A 16,471-nucleotide genomic window follows, 5' to 3' on the forward strand; every position below is an offset into this window, starting at 1 on the left:
TCGGAGATAGTCAGCATGGCTTTGTCAGGGGGAGATCGCATCTAAAAAAATTTGATTGAATTTTTCGAGGTGGTGGCTAGATGTGTAGATGAGGGTCAAGCAGTTGATGTAGTCTACATGGACTTCAGTAAAGCTTTTGATAAGGTCCCGCATGGGAGATTGGTTAAGAAGGTGAGAGCCCATGGGATCCAGGGTAATTTGGCAAATTGAATCCAAAATTGGTTTAGTGGCAGGAGGCAGAGGGTGATGGTCGAGAGTTGTTTTTGCGAATGGAGGCCTGTGACCACTGGTGTACTGCAAGGATCAGTGTAGGGACCCTTACTGTTTGTAGTGTACATTAATGATTTCGACGTGAATATAGTAGGTATGATCAGTAAATTTGCAGACGACATGAAAATTGGTGGTGCCGTAAATAGTGAGGAGGAAAGCCATAGATTCCAGGATGATATAGATGGGCTGGTAAGATGGGCAGAGCAGTAGCAGATGGAGTTTAATCCTGAGAAGTGTGAGGTCATGCACTTTGGGAGGACTAACAAGGCAAGGAAATATGTAATGGATGGTAGAACCCTAGGGAGTACAGAGGGTCAGAGGGACCTTGGGGTGCTTGTCCATAGATCACTGAAGACAGCAGCATAGGTGGATAAGGTGGTTAGGAAGGTATACGGGATACTTGCCTTTATTAGCCGAGGCATAGAACACAAGAGCAGTGAGATTATGTTAGAGCTGTATAAAATGCTGGTTAGGCCACAGCTGGAGTACTGTGTACAGTTCTGGTCACCACACTAGGAAGAATGTGATTGCACTGGAGAGGGTGCAGAGGAGATTCACCAAGATGTTGCCTGGGATGGAGTATTTCAGTTATGAAGAGAGACTGGATAGGCTGGGGTTGTTTTCCTTGGAGCAGAGAAGGCTGAGGGGGGACCTGATTGAGGTATACAAAATTATGAGGGGCATTGATAGGATAGATAGGAAGGAACTGTTTCCCTTAGTGGAGGAGTCAATAACCAGGGGGCATAGATTTAAAGTAAGGGGCAGGAGGTTTAGAGGGGAGTTGAGGAAAAAAAATTTCACCCAGAAGGTGATTGGAATCTGGAACACACTGCCTGAAGGGGTGGTAGAGGCAGGAACCCTCACAACATTGAAGAAGTATTTAGATAGGCACTTGGGAACACCATAACATACAAGGCTACGGGCCAAGGGCTGGAAAATGAGATTCGATTGGATGGGTGCTTGATGATCAGCGCAGGCGCGTTGGGCCGAATGGCCTGTTTCTGTGCTGTAAAACTCTATGACTGTATAACTCTATGGCTTGAAAATTGCTTATCGACATCCATCAGCCTAATGATGAGCTGAGCTGTCAGGAATTTTCTTCATCAGTACTGCTGCTCCCATAGGACATTAGTTAGATGCTTACTGGCCAGCTCTGGGTTATCAAGAGTATGCATTATCCTCCAGTATCCTCAGATACTGAAGCAGTCAGTATAAAAATGCAACAAGACCTGGACAACATCCAGGCTTGAGCTGATAAGTGGCAAGTAATATTTGCGCCACACAAGTGCCAGGCAATGACTATCTCAAACAAGAGGAAATCTAACTATTTTCCCTTGACAATCAATGGCATTAGGATCGCTGAATCCCCCACTATCAACATCCTGGGGGTTACCACTGACCAGAAACTGAACTGGAGTAGCCACGAACATCCACTCCCTCCACCACCGACGCACAGTGACAGCAGTGTGTACCATCTGCAAGATGCACTGCAGCAACGCACCAAGGCTCTTTAGACCCGTGACCTCTACCACCTAGAAGGACAAGGGCAGCAAATGCATGGGAACAACACCACCTGCAAGTTCCCCTCCAAGCCACACACCATCCTGTCTTGGAACTATATCGCCATTCCTTCACTGTCACTGGGTCAAAATCCTGGAACTCCCTTCCGAACAGCACAGTGGGTGTATCTACCCCACATGGACTGCAGCAGTTGAAGAAGGCAGCTCACCACCACCTTCTCAAGAGTAAATTAGGGATGAGTAATAAATGTTGGCCTAGCCAGTGATGCCCACATCCCACGAACGAAGAAAAAAAATGTTGGGTAGATAATATTGCAGCCTGAAGTGAGACAAGTCAGTTATTTTGTAGTTCCAAACTAGTGTTCTGGATCGTTGCAATCCAGCAGAGAGGTTCAATGTGAACAGAACTGGTGGATGCTCACTCCCCATGCCTTCCCAGATCGTTACATCTGAACATCAGCAGATCGTAGCTGATATTCCAGTGCTGACATCAAGGATGTCATGGGAGTTGAAGCTGTTGCGGTGATAGGTAACCCAGGGAGGGATTTAAGATGCAACAGTCCAGATCCTCATGACATTCTCCAGGATCAGCATGTTGTTTCCTGATCAGCAAGTTCTCCTGAATAGGTCCTGTGGTGGTGAAGTCCCTGGTGGATAATAGGCAGACATAACCCTTAATGATGCTCCTTGTTCCAGCAAAATTTTGGCTGCCAACTCCTGTCCGCTGGTAGTGCCAGAGATATCCATTTCATATTATTCCAGGCTGCAGTATATAAAGACGGCTGCTCCACCTCCTTTCCTCATTTTCTTGTCCAGTCTAATAGCTGTAGTTCAGTATGCTGAATCAGCTTTTGACTGATAGGTCTCATTTACAGGACGTCAGAAATGCTTCATCCATCAATATTGGCGACCACACTCTGGAAGTGGTTCAAGAGTTCACCTACCTAGGCTGAACTATCACCAGTAACCTGTCTCTCGATGCAGAAATCAACAAGCGCATGGGAAAGGCTTCCACTGCTATGTCCAGACTGGCCAAGAGAGTGTGGGAAAATGGCGCACTGACACGGAACACAAAGTCTGAGTGTATCAAGCCTGTGTCCTCAGTGCCTTGCTCTACGGCAGCGAGGCCTGGACAACGTGTGTCAGCCAAGAGCAACGTCTCAATTCATTCCATCTTTGCTGCCTCCGGAGAATCCTTGGCATCAGGTGGCAGGACCGTATCTCCAGTGCAGAAGTCCTCAAGGTGGCCAACATCCCCAGCATATACACCCTACTATGCCAGTGGCGCTTGAGATGGCTTGGCCATGTGAGCCGCATGGAAGATGGTAAGATCCCCAAGGACACATTGTACAGCGAGCTCATCACTGGTATCAGACCCATCGGCTGCCCATGTCTCTGCTTTAAAGACGTCTGCAAAGTCCTGTGACATTGATCACAAATCGTGGGAGTCAGTTGCCAGTGATCGCCAGAGCTGGCGGACAGCCATAAAGGTGGGGCTAAAGAGTGGCAAGTCAAAGAGACTTAGCAATTGGCAGGAAAAAAGACAGAAGTGCAAGGGGCGAGCCAACTGTGTAACAGCCCTGACAACCAATTTTATCTGGAGCACCTGTGGAAGAGTCTTTCACTCTAGAATTGGCCTTTATAGCCACTCCAGGCTCTGCTTCACAAACTATTGACCACCTCCAGGCGCTTACCCATTGTCTCTCGAGACAAGGAGGCCAAAGAAGAAGTATGCTGAATCAGCTTCTGACTGATAGTCTCAGTAAATGAGACCTATGAGTGCATTGGTTTCCTGTCATGTTCTCTATAGCTGTCCCTTATTTTTGCAGATGCCTCTAATGTTCACATGTAACATTTTTATTCTGTTCATCGTGACATACGTGGGGATTTGTTTTGAAGCCATTGATTCATTGCAGCCATTAATGTATTGTGGTCACTGATGACTTAATGGCCATGGTTGATGAGTGCCACCATACCCTTCATCTTGTCACCATGCTACTTGATAGCACCCTGATAGAAAGTTAGTTGGGTGTCGCAGACTGGTTTTGAGGATTCTAGTGGTTTCCTACCCCTTTATCATGCTGGTCTTTGTACTTTCACAAGATGCCTGCAGTCAATCTCTTCGATGCAGACATCTCTGCATAAATCTGTTTTTCAAGAGTTTTTTTTGTTGCTAAAGTCACTCTCTGGATATTTGTGGCATCTTCTAAGTGAGGGTAGTTCCATGTACATGCTGGATGGGGTCCACCATAGCCAATGCAGATAACTTCATGCTTTGGCCAAGAGCACAGCAACTCTGATCCCTGGCATATCATACACATTTTATGCTATTTTTGCACTTGGCTCCTCTGTACTGAATCACTAACACTTGAAACAATGGCTGGAATTTGCACCTCCTCCATTTTGTTGTGGAAGAAGTAAAAATTGAAGCTGCTTTCACTTAATTTCTGGACCCGCTCCAGTTTCTCGAGTGTCACTTTATTGTCTTACGGGTAGGCTTGTTTTGAGATTCACGACTTTGTTGAGCAGTTTTTCAGCCTTCTCTACTGGCATTTCAGGGCTGATGTCCTTAATAACCAATTGTTGCATGGTCCTTAGTTGCTAATCCTGTCTCATTTTTTTGTTTGTACTATATTAGGTTCTTGTATGTTTTAGGTGGGTTTTACATGGGGTTCCACATTCACAATTTTGTGTATTGGTGGGCCTTGATTTCTGTATACGGAGCTCGTATTACTGTGCAACACTCGCTTGCTTTGAATCTTTTCAGCTAGGCATCCTTGATTTGATTGATACTTTCAATATTACGTAAACTGATCAAAGCAAATTGCTCATCCTGGTGACAAGTTTAAATATCGGGTATTCAGCTATAAATTAGGACATTTTGCACAAAAAGGAAGTTGGGCAGAAACATTCACTTGAAGGGTAATATTCCTAAAACTGTTGGCCTGGATTTTGTGGTAGAAATAACAGTGAAGCTGTCATCACTCACTGTTATTAGGAAGTAAATCAGAACAGTTTTTGCTATCTGTACATGTGCAGTTAAACATGAAAATCAAGAAGTTGCTATCTGAAATGCCCTGCTCCTCCAGTAGCTTAGCTATATTGGTATCTCACCGAGTGACTCAGCATTGGAATGCCTGCAACGGTGTAAAGTTGCAGTACTTATGTGATAGGTACCCACAAAAGACGCCAGAAAAAGTTTGGTCTTGTCCATTCAAGTATAAGTGAATTTTTAACTACTTTTCATTTTTTGTTGCTGCCTAAATTTGCCCTCTGGATGTTTGTGGCTTCTTCAAAGTGAGGGTAGTTCCGTGTATGTGCTGGATGGGGTCCACCATAGTCAATGCAGGTGGCATTATGCTTTAGCTGAGAGCACTGGGACTCTGATTCCTGGCATACCATACACATTTTGTGCTATTTTTGTTTCTATATGGTTTTCAATATGGAATCCATCAGGCAAATGACTTTAAACATTTAAGTGGATTTAAACACACTTAAGCAAGTCTTAATTACTGCCAAACAACCTCTTTGGCACTGAAAATTAACTTCTACAAGTGTGGAGTCTCATTCCTCCAGATTTCAAAAAAAAAATTTTTTACTTTCTCTTTCTGTCAGTCTCTCTCTCTCAATCACATATTTCTTCCCTCTCTTTATTTTGCTTTTTATAAATAATTTGGCATTGAGTGAACTAATTCTAGCTTTCACTTTCTGTTTTAGACTCTGCCTACCTCTGTAAGGATTCTTCAATCTGGTTAAGGAGACATACTATGCTTGTCCTGTTCATCCAGGTCCCTGTTGAGGGCATGACTCTTTTTGATTTCTAATAAATAAAACTTCAAATAGAAAGCTAATTGTCTGTGGGCAAGTGTAAGTGTAATGAATGGCTAGTGCCGTTCATTTGTCACTGACAGCAACATTTGAGCCTTGTGTTCTTGTAAGGTTCAATATGAGTCAATGCCCTAATTAAAGAAGGCAGAAAAACCATGCATGTGTGATCAAATCCTCCTATTGGAACATATTTTTATACACAAACTACTTATTTATATAAAGAGTGGGCTTTCAGTTGTTCGTATCTAATTCATTTCTCGTCACAGTTTTGTCCCTTCATTTAATGACTAACGAGACAGAAGAATGGGCCATTTTGTGAGCCATAACCACAGCAGTGAAGTAAATTGACAATTAAAGTGTTTCATTGTTTCGGTTCTTTATATTGCTTCCCTTCCATTGTTCAGAAGCAGTAGCACAAATACAAAAATTGAACAATTTGTACTAAGCAGAGACTGAATTTGCATTTCAGTGCAGACTCTAGATCCCATTGTCATATAAATCATGAATTATAATATTGTATTCAACATACAATTTTGAAGCAGGGGTATGCCATTCGGCCCCTCGAGCCTGCTCCGCAATTTGATAAGAACATGGCTGATCTGATTGTGGCCTCAACTCTACTTTCCTGTCGTCAATCAGGAATTTATGTAACGCAGCCTTAAAAATATTCAATGACCCTGCCTCCACTGCTCTCTGGAGAAGAGAATTCCACAGACTGACAACCCTGAGAGAGAAAATTTCTGCTCATCTCCATCTTAAATGGGAAACCCTTAATTTTTAAATGGTGTCCCCTAGTTCTCGTCTCTCCCATAAGGGGAAACATCCTTTCAGCATTCACCCTGTCAAGTCCCCTCAGGGTCTTATATATTTCAATAAGATCACCTCTCGTTCTTCTAAACTCCAATGGATACAGGTCCAACCTTTCCTCATAAGATAACCCTTTCATCCCAGGTATCAGTCGAGTGAACCTTCTCTGAACTGCTTCTGATGCAGTTATACCCTTAAGTAAGGAGACCAAAACTGTACACAGTACTCCAGATGTGGTCTCTCCAACGCTCAGTACAACTGTAGCAAAACCTCCCTACTTTTATATTCCATTCCCCTTGCAATAAATGACCACACTCCATTTGACTTTCTAATCACTTGCTGTACTTGCATACTACCTTCTTGTGAATCATGTACCAGGACACGCAGATCCTTCTCCAGAGTTCTGCAATCTCTCTCCATTTAAATAATATACTGCTTTTCTATCTTCTTCTTTGGCCTCCTGGTCTCGAGAGACAATGGGTAAGCGCCTGGAGGTGGTCAGTGGTTTGTGCAGCAGCGCCTGGAGTGGCTATAAAGGCCAATTCTAGAGTGACAGACTCTTCCACAGGTGCTGCAGATAAAACTGGTTGTTGGGGCTGTTACACAGTTGGCTCTCTCCTTGCGCTTCTGTCTTTTTTCCTCCCAACTGCTAAGTCTGTTCGACTCGCCACGCTTTAGCCCCGCCTTTATGGTTACCCGCCAGCTCTGGCGATCGCTGGCAACTGACTCCCACGACTTGTGATCAATGTCACAGGACTTTATGTCGCGTTTGCAGACGTCTTTAAAGCAGAGACATGGACGGCCGGTGGGTCTGGTACCAGTGACGAGCTTGCTGTACAATGTGTCCTTGGGGATCCTGCCATCTTCCATGCGGCTCACATGGCCAAGCCATCTCAGGCGCCGCTGGCTTAGCAGGGTGTATAGGTTGGGGATGTTGGCCGCCTCGAGGACTTCTGTGTTGGAAATACGGTCCCGCCACCTGATGCCAAGGATTTTCCGGAGGCAGTGAAGATGGAATGAATTGAGACGTCGCTCTTGGCTGACGTACGTTGTCCAGGCCTCGCTGCCGTAGAGCAAGGTAGAACAAAGAACAAAGAAAATTACAGCACAGGAATAGGCCCTTCGGCCCTCCAAGCCTGCGCCGATCCAGATCCTCTATCTAAACCTGTCGCCTATTTTCTAAGGGTCTGTATCTCTTTGCTTCCTGCCCATTCATGTATCTGTCTAGATACATCTTAAAAGACGCTATCGTGCCCACGTCTACCACCTCCACTGGCAACACGTTCCAGGCACCCACCACCCTCTGCATAAAGAACTTTCCACGCATATCCCCCCTAAACTTTTCCCCTCTCACTTTGAATTTTCCCCTCTCACTTTGTACTGAGGATACAGGCTTGATACACTTGGACTTTTGTGTTCTGTGTCAGTGCGCCATTTTCCCACACTCTCTTGGCCAGTCTGGACATAGCAGAGGAAGCCTTTCCCATGCACTTGTTTAATTCTGCATCTAGAGACGGGTTGCTGGTGATAGTTGAGCCTCGGTAGGTGAGCTCTTGAACCACTTCCAGAGTGTGGTCGCCGATATTGATCGATGGGGCATTTCTGATGTCCTGTCCCATGATGTTCGTTTTCTTGAGGCTGATGGTTAGGCCAAATTCATTGCAGGCAGCTGCAATCCTGTCGATGAGTCTCTGCAGACACTCTTCAGTGTGAGATGTTAATGCAGCATCGTCAGCAAAGAGGAGTTCCCTGATGAGGACTTTCCGTACTTTAGTCTTCGTTTTTGAACGGGCAAGGTTGAACAACCTGCCACCTGATCTTGTGTGGAGGAAAAGTCCTTCTTCTGAGAACTTGAACGCATGTGAGAGCAGCAGGGAGAAGATGATCCCAAACAGTGTAGGTACGAGAACACAGCCCTGTTTCACGCCACTCAGGATTGGAAAGGGGTCTGATGAGGTGCCGCTATGCTGAATTGTGCCTTTCTATACTTCCTGACAAAGTGGGCAAGTTCACATTTTCCCACATTATACTCCATCTGCCAAATTTTTGCTCACTCACTTAATCTATCTATATCCTTTTGTAGACTCTTGATGTCCTCTTCACAACTTACTCTCCTACCTATCTTGTGTCATTAGCAAATTTAGCAACCATATATTCGGTCTCTTCATTCAAGTCATTTATATAGATTGCGAATAGTTGAGACCCCAGCACTGATCCCTGTGGCCCTCCACTGGTTACAGCTTGGCAACCTGAAAATGCCCCATTTTGCCCTACTGTCTTCTTCCTGTTAGCTAGCCAATCTTCTATCCATGCTAATATGTTACCCCCTACACCATGATCTCTTATTTTGTGTAATAACCTTTGATGTGGCACCTTATCAAATGCCTTTTGGAAATCCAAGTACATCACATCTACAAGTTCCCCTTTATTCACATTGCTTGTTACTTTCTCAAAGAACACTAATAAAATAGTCAAGCATGATTTCCCTTTCACAAAACCATGTTGACTTTGCCAAATGAATTTCTAAGTACCCTGCTATAACCTCCTTAATAATAGATTCTAGCATTTTCCCTATGACAGATGTTAGGCTAACTGGCCTGTGGTTTCCTGGTTTCTGTCTCCCTAATTTCTTGAATAGAGGAGTTACATTTGTTTTCCAATCTGATGTGACCTTTCCAGACTCTTGGGAATTTTGGAAAATTACAACCAATGCATCTACTATCTCAGCAGCCACTTCTTTTAAGACTCTAGATGCAGGCCATCAGGTTCTGGGGACTTGTCAGCCTTTAGTTCTAATAGTTTTCTCAGTATCCTTTCCCTGGTGATTGTAATTGTTTTAAGTTCCTCCCTCCCTTTCACCTCTTGATTAAAAGTATTTCTGGAATGTTATTTGTGTCTTCCACAGTGAAGATGGGCCCAAAATATTTGGTCAATGCTTCTGCCATTTCCTTATTTCCCATTATTAATTCCCCAGACTCTCTCTCTTCAGGACCAGCGCTCACTTCAGTTACTCATTTCCTTTTTAAATACTTGTAGAAACTCTGACTATCCATTTTATATATCTAGCTAGCTTCCTCTCATATTCTAATTTTTCCCTCATTTTTTTCATGATTTTTCTCCAGTTTTTAAATGCTGTCCAATCTTCTGACCTACCACTGCTCTTGTCAGAATTGTACGGTTTTCTTACAATTTGATACTATCCTTAACGTCCTTAGTTAGCCACGGATGGTGTGCCCTTCTCATTGAGTCATTCTCACTGGAATGTATCTTTGCTGAGTGTTATGAAATATCTCCTTAAATGTCTGCCACTGCATCTCTACTGTCCTACCCTTTAACTTAATTTCCCAGTTCACTTAAGCCGGTTCTGCCTTCATAACTTTGGGATTTGCCTTCATTTAACTCTAAAACACTAGACCCACACTTCTCACCCTCAAACTGAATGCGAAATTCAATCATAACATAATCGCTGCTATCTAGAGGCTCCTTTACTGTGAAGTCATTAATTAATCCTGTCTCATTTCACATAAAATGTTTTTTTAATTCACTCATGGAATGTGAGTGTCGCTGGCTAGGCTAGCATTTATTGCACATCCCTAATTGCCCTTGAGAAGGTGATGGTTAGCTTCCTTCTTGAACCGCTGTAGTCCTTGGGTTGTAGCTATATCCACAGTGCTGTTGGGAAGGGAGTTCCAGGAGCTTGACCCAATAACAGTGAAGGAACGGTGATATAGTTCCAAGTCAAGATGGTGTGCGGCTTGGAGGAGAACTTGCGGGTGGTGATGTTCCCATGCATCTGCTGCCCTTATCCTTCTTGATGGTAGATGCCGCGGTTTTGGAAGGTGCTGTCAAAGGAGCCTTGGTGAGTTGCTGTAGTGCGTCTTGTAGATGGTATGTAATGCTGCCACTGTGCGTCGGTGCTGAAGGGAGAGAGTGTTGAGGGTGGGTGAATGGGGTGCCAACCAAGCGGGCTCCTTTGCCCCGGATGGTGTCGAGCTTCTTGAGCGTTGTTGAAGCTGCAACCATCCAGGCAAGTGGAGAGTATTCCGTCACACTTGTTACGACCGGGTGAGAAGGGGTCTGGGGGGTTCCCTCTCAGCCTTTGCCTGGTTTAACCGTAACAGGGTTTAATTTTTAAACAACGTGTTTTTAGCTCCCCCTCAGTGAATCCTTGTTCACTGCTCCAATTGTAAAGCAAAGAAATCAGACAGGTTTCCTTAGATTGAAACAAGAAAGGTAGAAGTTTATTAATCTTAAATTCTAATCCAGTTAACGACTACGAATATGCGACGCGACCACGCTAGCATGCATACGCGACAAACACACAGGCAGATAGTGACAGAGAAAGTAGAATGAATAAAGGGGAAAAGTTTGAGGCAATATCTGGTAGTTACAGTCCTTTAAGTTCAATGTGGAGTCTTTGGTTGCCGGCAGGTCTTGTAATTCATTGGGGCCCAGTTCACGCGTCAACTTGTTCCGATGTAGGAGTCTTTTCTCTCTTAAGGTTTACGTGTCTTCCGTGGGTCCGGTGGCTTGGGAGAAAGCGAGAGAGAGAGACAGTCAGGCGAGAGACTTGCTTGTTTGAGCTTCAGCTGCACACTGCCTTCTGAATTCAAACTGTCCTGTGGCTAGGTTAAAACCTGGACCAGCCAGTTAGTCATGTAACCAGCTGGTTTAACCAGCCCTAGCTCTGTGGATTGTATCATCTTAGTAGGGGCTGGAATGCGCTTCCTTACACCTTCAATGTCTGGTGATCAAAATCCATTTGGGTTAATTGGAGCAAGGAATAGCCCTTTGTCTTCACAAGCAGTGTCTCTCAGTATGCAGATGTCCTTCCAGTCCAGTGTCTGGTGATCTTCAAACAAGTAATTTCTACACTCCAGCAAAAGTTTAAAATCAATGTTCATATGACAAAGTTAATATGCCTCATTCTTGGCAGATCGGGGGTTCTGCATGCCACATTCCTGCCTTGTGCCTTGTAGATAATGGACAGGCATTGGTGAGTCAGGAGGTGAATTAGAATTAGAACATTACAGCGCAGTACAGGCCCTTCGGCCCTCGATGTTGCGCCGACCTGTGAAACCATCTGACCTACACTATTCCATTTTCATCCATGTGTCTATCCAATGACCACTTAAATGCCCTTAAAGTTGGAGAGTCGACTACTGTTGCAGGCAGGGCGTTCCACGCCCTTACTACTCTCTGAGTAAAGAAACTACCTCTCACATCTGTCCTATATCTATCACCCCTCAACTTGAAGCTATGTCCCCTCGTGTTTGCCATCACCATCCGAGGAAAAAGACGCTCACTATCCACCCTATCTAACCCTCTGATTATCTTATATGTCTCTATTAAGTCACCTCTCCTCCTCCTTCTCTCCAACGAAAACAACCTCAAGTCCCTCAGCCTTTCCTCGTAAGACCTTCCCTCCATACCAGGCAACATCCTAGTAAATCTCCTCTGCACCCTTTCCATAGCTTCCACATCCTTCCTATAATGCGGTGACCAGAACTGCACGCAATACTCCAGGTGCAGTCTCACCAGAGTTTTGTACAGCTGCAGCATGACCTCGTGGCTCCGAAACTCGATCCCCCTACTAATAAAAGCTAACACACCATATGCCTTCTTAACAGCCCTATTAACCTGGGTAGCAACCTTCAGGGATTTATGCACCTGGACACCAAGATCTCTCTGTTCATCTACACTACCAAGAATCTTCCCATTAGCCCAGTACTCTGCATTCCTGTTACTCCTTCCAAAGTGAATCACCTCACACTTTTCCGCATTAAACTCCATTTGCCATCTCTCAGCCCAGCTCTGCAGCCTATCTATGTCCCTCTGTACCCTACAACATCCTTCGGCACTATCCACAACTCCACCAACCTTAGTGTCATCTGCAAATTTACTAACCCACCCTTCTACACCCTCTTCCAGGTCATTTATAAAAATGACAAACAGCAATGGCCCCAAAACAGATCCTTGCGGTACACCACTAGTAACTAAACTCCAGGATGAACATTTGCCATCAACCACCACCCTCTGTCTTCTTTCAGCTAGCCAATTTCTGATCCAAAGCTCTAAATCACCTTCAACCCCATACTTCCGTATTTTCTGCAATAGCCTACCGTGGGGAACCTTATCAAACGCCTTACTGAAATCCATATACACCACATCCACTGCTTTACCCTCATCCACCTGTTTGGTCACCTTCTCGAAAAGCTCAATAAGGTTTGTGAGGCACGACCTACCCATCACAAAACCGTGCTGACTATCTCTAATGAACTTATTCTTTTCAAGATGATTATAAATCCTGTCTCTTATAACCTTTTCCAACATTTTACCCACAACCGAAGTAAGGCTCACAGGTCTATAATTACCAGGGCTGTCTCTACTCCCCTTCTTGAACAAGGGGACAATATTTGCTATCCTCCAGTCTTCCGGCACTATTCCTGTCGACAATGACGACATAAAGATCAAGGACAAAGGCTCTGCAATCTCCTCCCTAGCTTCCCAGAGAATCCTAGGATAAATCCCATCTGGCCCAGGGGACTTATCTATTTTCACACTTTCCAAAATTGATAACACCTCCTCCTTGTGAACCTCAATCCCATCTAGTCTAGTAGCCTGAATCTCAGTATTCTCCTCGACAACATTTTCTTTCTCTACTGTAAATACTGACGCAAAATATTCATTTAACACTTCCCCTATCTCCTCTGATTCCACACACAACTTCCCACTACAATCCTTGATTGGCCCTAATCTAACTGTAGTCATTCTTTTATTCCTGATATACCTATCGAAAGCCTTAGGGTTTTCTCTCATCCTATCCGCCAATGACTTCTCGTGTCCTCTCCTTGCTCTTCTTAGCTCTCCCTTTAGATCCTTCCTGGCTAGCTTGTAGCTCTCAAGCGCCCTAACTGAGCCTTCACGTCTCATTCTAACATAAGCCTTCTTCTTCCTCTTGACAAGCGCTTCAACTTCTTTAGTAAACCACGGCTCCCTCGCTCGACAACTTCCTCCCTGCCTCACAGGTACATACTTATCAAGGACACACAGTAGCTGCTCCTTGAATAAGCTCCACATTTCGATTGTTCCCATCCCCTGCAGTTTCCTTCCCCATCCTACGCATCCTAAATCTTGCCTAATCGCATCATAATTTCCTTTCCCCCAGCTATAATTTTTGCCCTGCTGTATATACCTGTCCCTGCCCATCACTAAGGTAAACCTAACCGAATTGTGATCACTATCACCAAAGTGCTCACCTACATCTAAATCTAACACCTGGCCGGGTTCATTTCCCAGTACCAAATCCAATATGGCATCGCCCCTGGTTGGCCTGTCTACATACTGTGTCAGAAAACCTTCCTGCACACACTGGACAAAAACTGACCCATCTAAAGTACTCGAACTATAGTATTTCCAGTCGATATTTGGAAAGTTAAAGTCCCCCATAACAACTACCCTGTTACTCTCGCCCCTGTCGAGAATCATCTTCGCTATCCTTTCCTCTACATCTCTGGAACTATTCGGAGGTCTATAAAAGACTCCCAACAGGGTAACCTCACCTCTCCCGTTTCTAACCTCGGCCCATACTACCTCAGTAGACGAGTCCTCAAACGTCCTTTCTGTCGCTGTAATACTCTCCTTGATTAACAATGCCACACCCCCCCCTCTTTTACCATCTTCTCTGTTCTTACTGAAACATCTAAATCCCGGAACCTGCAACATCCATTCCTGCCCCTGCTCTACCCATGTCTCCGAAATGGCCACTACATCGAGAGTTACTCGCCACAGAATTCCCAACCTGCTGTTGTGGCCACAGTATTTATGTGGCTGGTCTAGTTCAGTTTCTGGTCAATGGTAACCCCCAGGATGTTGATAGTGGGGGATTCAGTGATGGTAATGCCATTGAACATCAAAGGAAGATGGTTAGATTATCTCTTGCTTGAGTTAGTCATTGCCTGGCACTTGTGTGGCACGAATGTTAATTGCTACTTACCAGCCCAAGCCTGGATGTTGTCCAGGTCGTGCTGCATCTGGATAGGGGCTGCTTCATTTCTGAGGAGTTGCGAATGGTGCTGAACATTGTGCAATCATCAGCGAACATCCCCACCTCTGACCTTTATGATGGAGGGAAGGTCATTAATCCAGCAGCTAAAGATGGTTGGGCCTAGGACACTACCCTGGGGAACTCCTGCATTGATGTCCTGGGACTGAGATGATTGATCTCCAACAACCACACCCATCTTCCTTTGTGTTTGGTATGACTGCAACCAGCAGAAAGGTTTCCCCCTGATTTCCATTGACTCCAGTTTTGCTTGGGCTACTTGATGCCATACTCGGTCCAATTTTGTATTCATGCTGCTACTATCTCTTTTTATTCCATGGACAAAGGCTGTAATGAGGTCAGGAGCTGAGTGGCCCTGGCGGAACCCAACTATGTAGTTTAAAATAATATGCGTTTGAACTATGCTGTTATCTTGTAAATATAGTTAATGAAAATTATGGTCTTGATGTGGTTTATTCGTTTTTTTTTTCATTTTGGGATCTCATTTTAGGTATAATCTTCTCTTGTCACACCTATGACACATTCCTGCCTTGTGCCTTGGAGATAATGGACAGGCATTGGGGAGTCAGGAGGTGAGTTACACGCCACAGAATTCCCAACCTGCTCTTGTAGCCACAGTGTTTATGTGGCTGGTCCAGTTCAGTTTCTGGTCTATGGTAACCCCCAGGATGTTGATAGTGGGGGATTCAGTGATGGTAATGCCATTGAACATCAAAGGGAGATGGTCGGAGTGGCGCAGTGGTTAGCACCGCAGCCTCACAGTTCCAGCGACCCAGGTTCGGTTCTGGGTACTGCCTGTGCGGAGTTTGCAAGTTCTCCCTGTGATCGCGTGGGTTTTCGCCGGGTGCTCCGGTTTCCTCCCACAGCCAAAGACTTGCAGGTTGATGGGTAAATTGGCCATTGTAAATTGCCCCTCGTGTAGGTAGGTGGTAAGAGAATTGAGGGAAGGTGGGGATGTGGTAGGGGACATGGGATTAATGTAGGATTAGTATAAATGGGTGGTTGATGGTCAGCACAGACTCGGTGGGCCGAAGGGCCTGTTTCAGTGCTGTATCTCTCTATGACTGTATATACAGTTAGCAATTAGATGGTCTAGGGCTGTTAATACAGCACATTTAATAGAAAGTAAACATTAAGAGATATGTACTCCGAGTATGGCAATGTTTTTCAAATATTAACCTCAAAGGAATACCCTGAGATATAATAGGCTTGTCCTACAGTTACAGTAGTGCCTCTTATTTTGTTTACAATTTGTATTGAGAAATTTGTTTTCTTTTCAAATGAGTCCCTCTGGCTGACTTTACAAGACCATAAATAGGTTCAAATGGAGGCCCATTTAAACTTGTCTTTCCAGAATACAAATTCAATTCTGTTTTGAAGGCCTTGATTGAATCTGCCTCCACTGTACTCTCAGGCAGTACATTCCAGATCTAACCACTTGCTGCATAAAAATGTTTTTCCTCATGTCATCGTTGCTTCCTTTGCCATTGCCTCTGGTTCTGGATCCTGCTGCCAATGAGAACAGTTTCTCCCTATCAACCTTGTCCAGACCCCTAATGATTTTGAACACTTCTATCAAATCTCCTCTTAATCTTCTCTTCTCCAAGGAGAAGCCCCATCTTTTCCAATCTATCCATGTAACTGTAGTTGCTCATCTCAAGAACCATTCTCGTAAATCTTTTCTGCACCTTCTCCAATGGCTTCACAGCCTTCCTAAAGTGTGGTGTCCAAAATTGAACACAATATTTCAGCTGAGGCCAAACCTGTGTTTTATACAGGTTTATAATAAGTTCCTTGTTTTTGTATTCTTAAGCCCCCATTTATAAATCCTAGGATCCCGTATGCTTTATTAACTGCTTTCTCAACCTGCCCTGCCACCTTCAATGATTTACACATATATCCACATGTCCTTCTGCTCCTGCACATCCTTCAAAATTGTACCCTTTAATATTATATTGCCTCACCTCGTTCTTCCTACTAA

General features: G+C 44.5%; 1 protein-coding gene across 8 annotated transcripts in view; it reads left to right on the top strand.

Annotated features, from left to right (window-relative positions):
• The window catches only part of ndufaf2 (NADH:ubiquinone oxidoreductase complex assembly factor 2), a 236,121-nt gene that overhangs the window by 207,579 nt on the left and 12,071 nt on the right, over nucleotides 1-16,471 (top strand). The window contains exon 5 of one of the 8 annotated variants that reach the window (XM_068033930.1): nucleotides 14,981-15,062. The exons of 6 other annotated variants lie outside the window; for them this stretch is intronic. In XM_068033930.1, the coding sequence (XP_067890031.1) occupies nucleotides 14,981-15,062 (82 nt within the window). Of the gene's footprint in view, nucleotides 1-14,980; nucleotides 15,064-16,471 lie in introns of those variants that run through there. One more of the 8 variants, XM_068033950.1, reaches the window with a different exon arrangement.

The sequence above is a fragment of the Heterodontus francisci genome, chromosome 1, assembly GCF_036365525.1.
Source record: "Heterodontus francisci isolate sHetFra1 chromosome 1, sHetFra1.hap1, whole genome shotgun sequence".
Lineage (NCBI taxonomy): Eukaryota > Metazoa > Chordata > Chondrichthyes > Heterodontiformes > Heterodontidae > Heterodontus > Heterodontus francisci.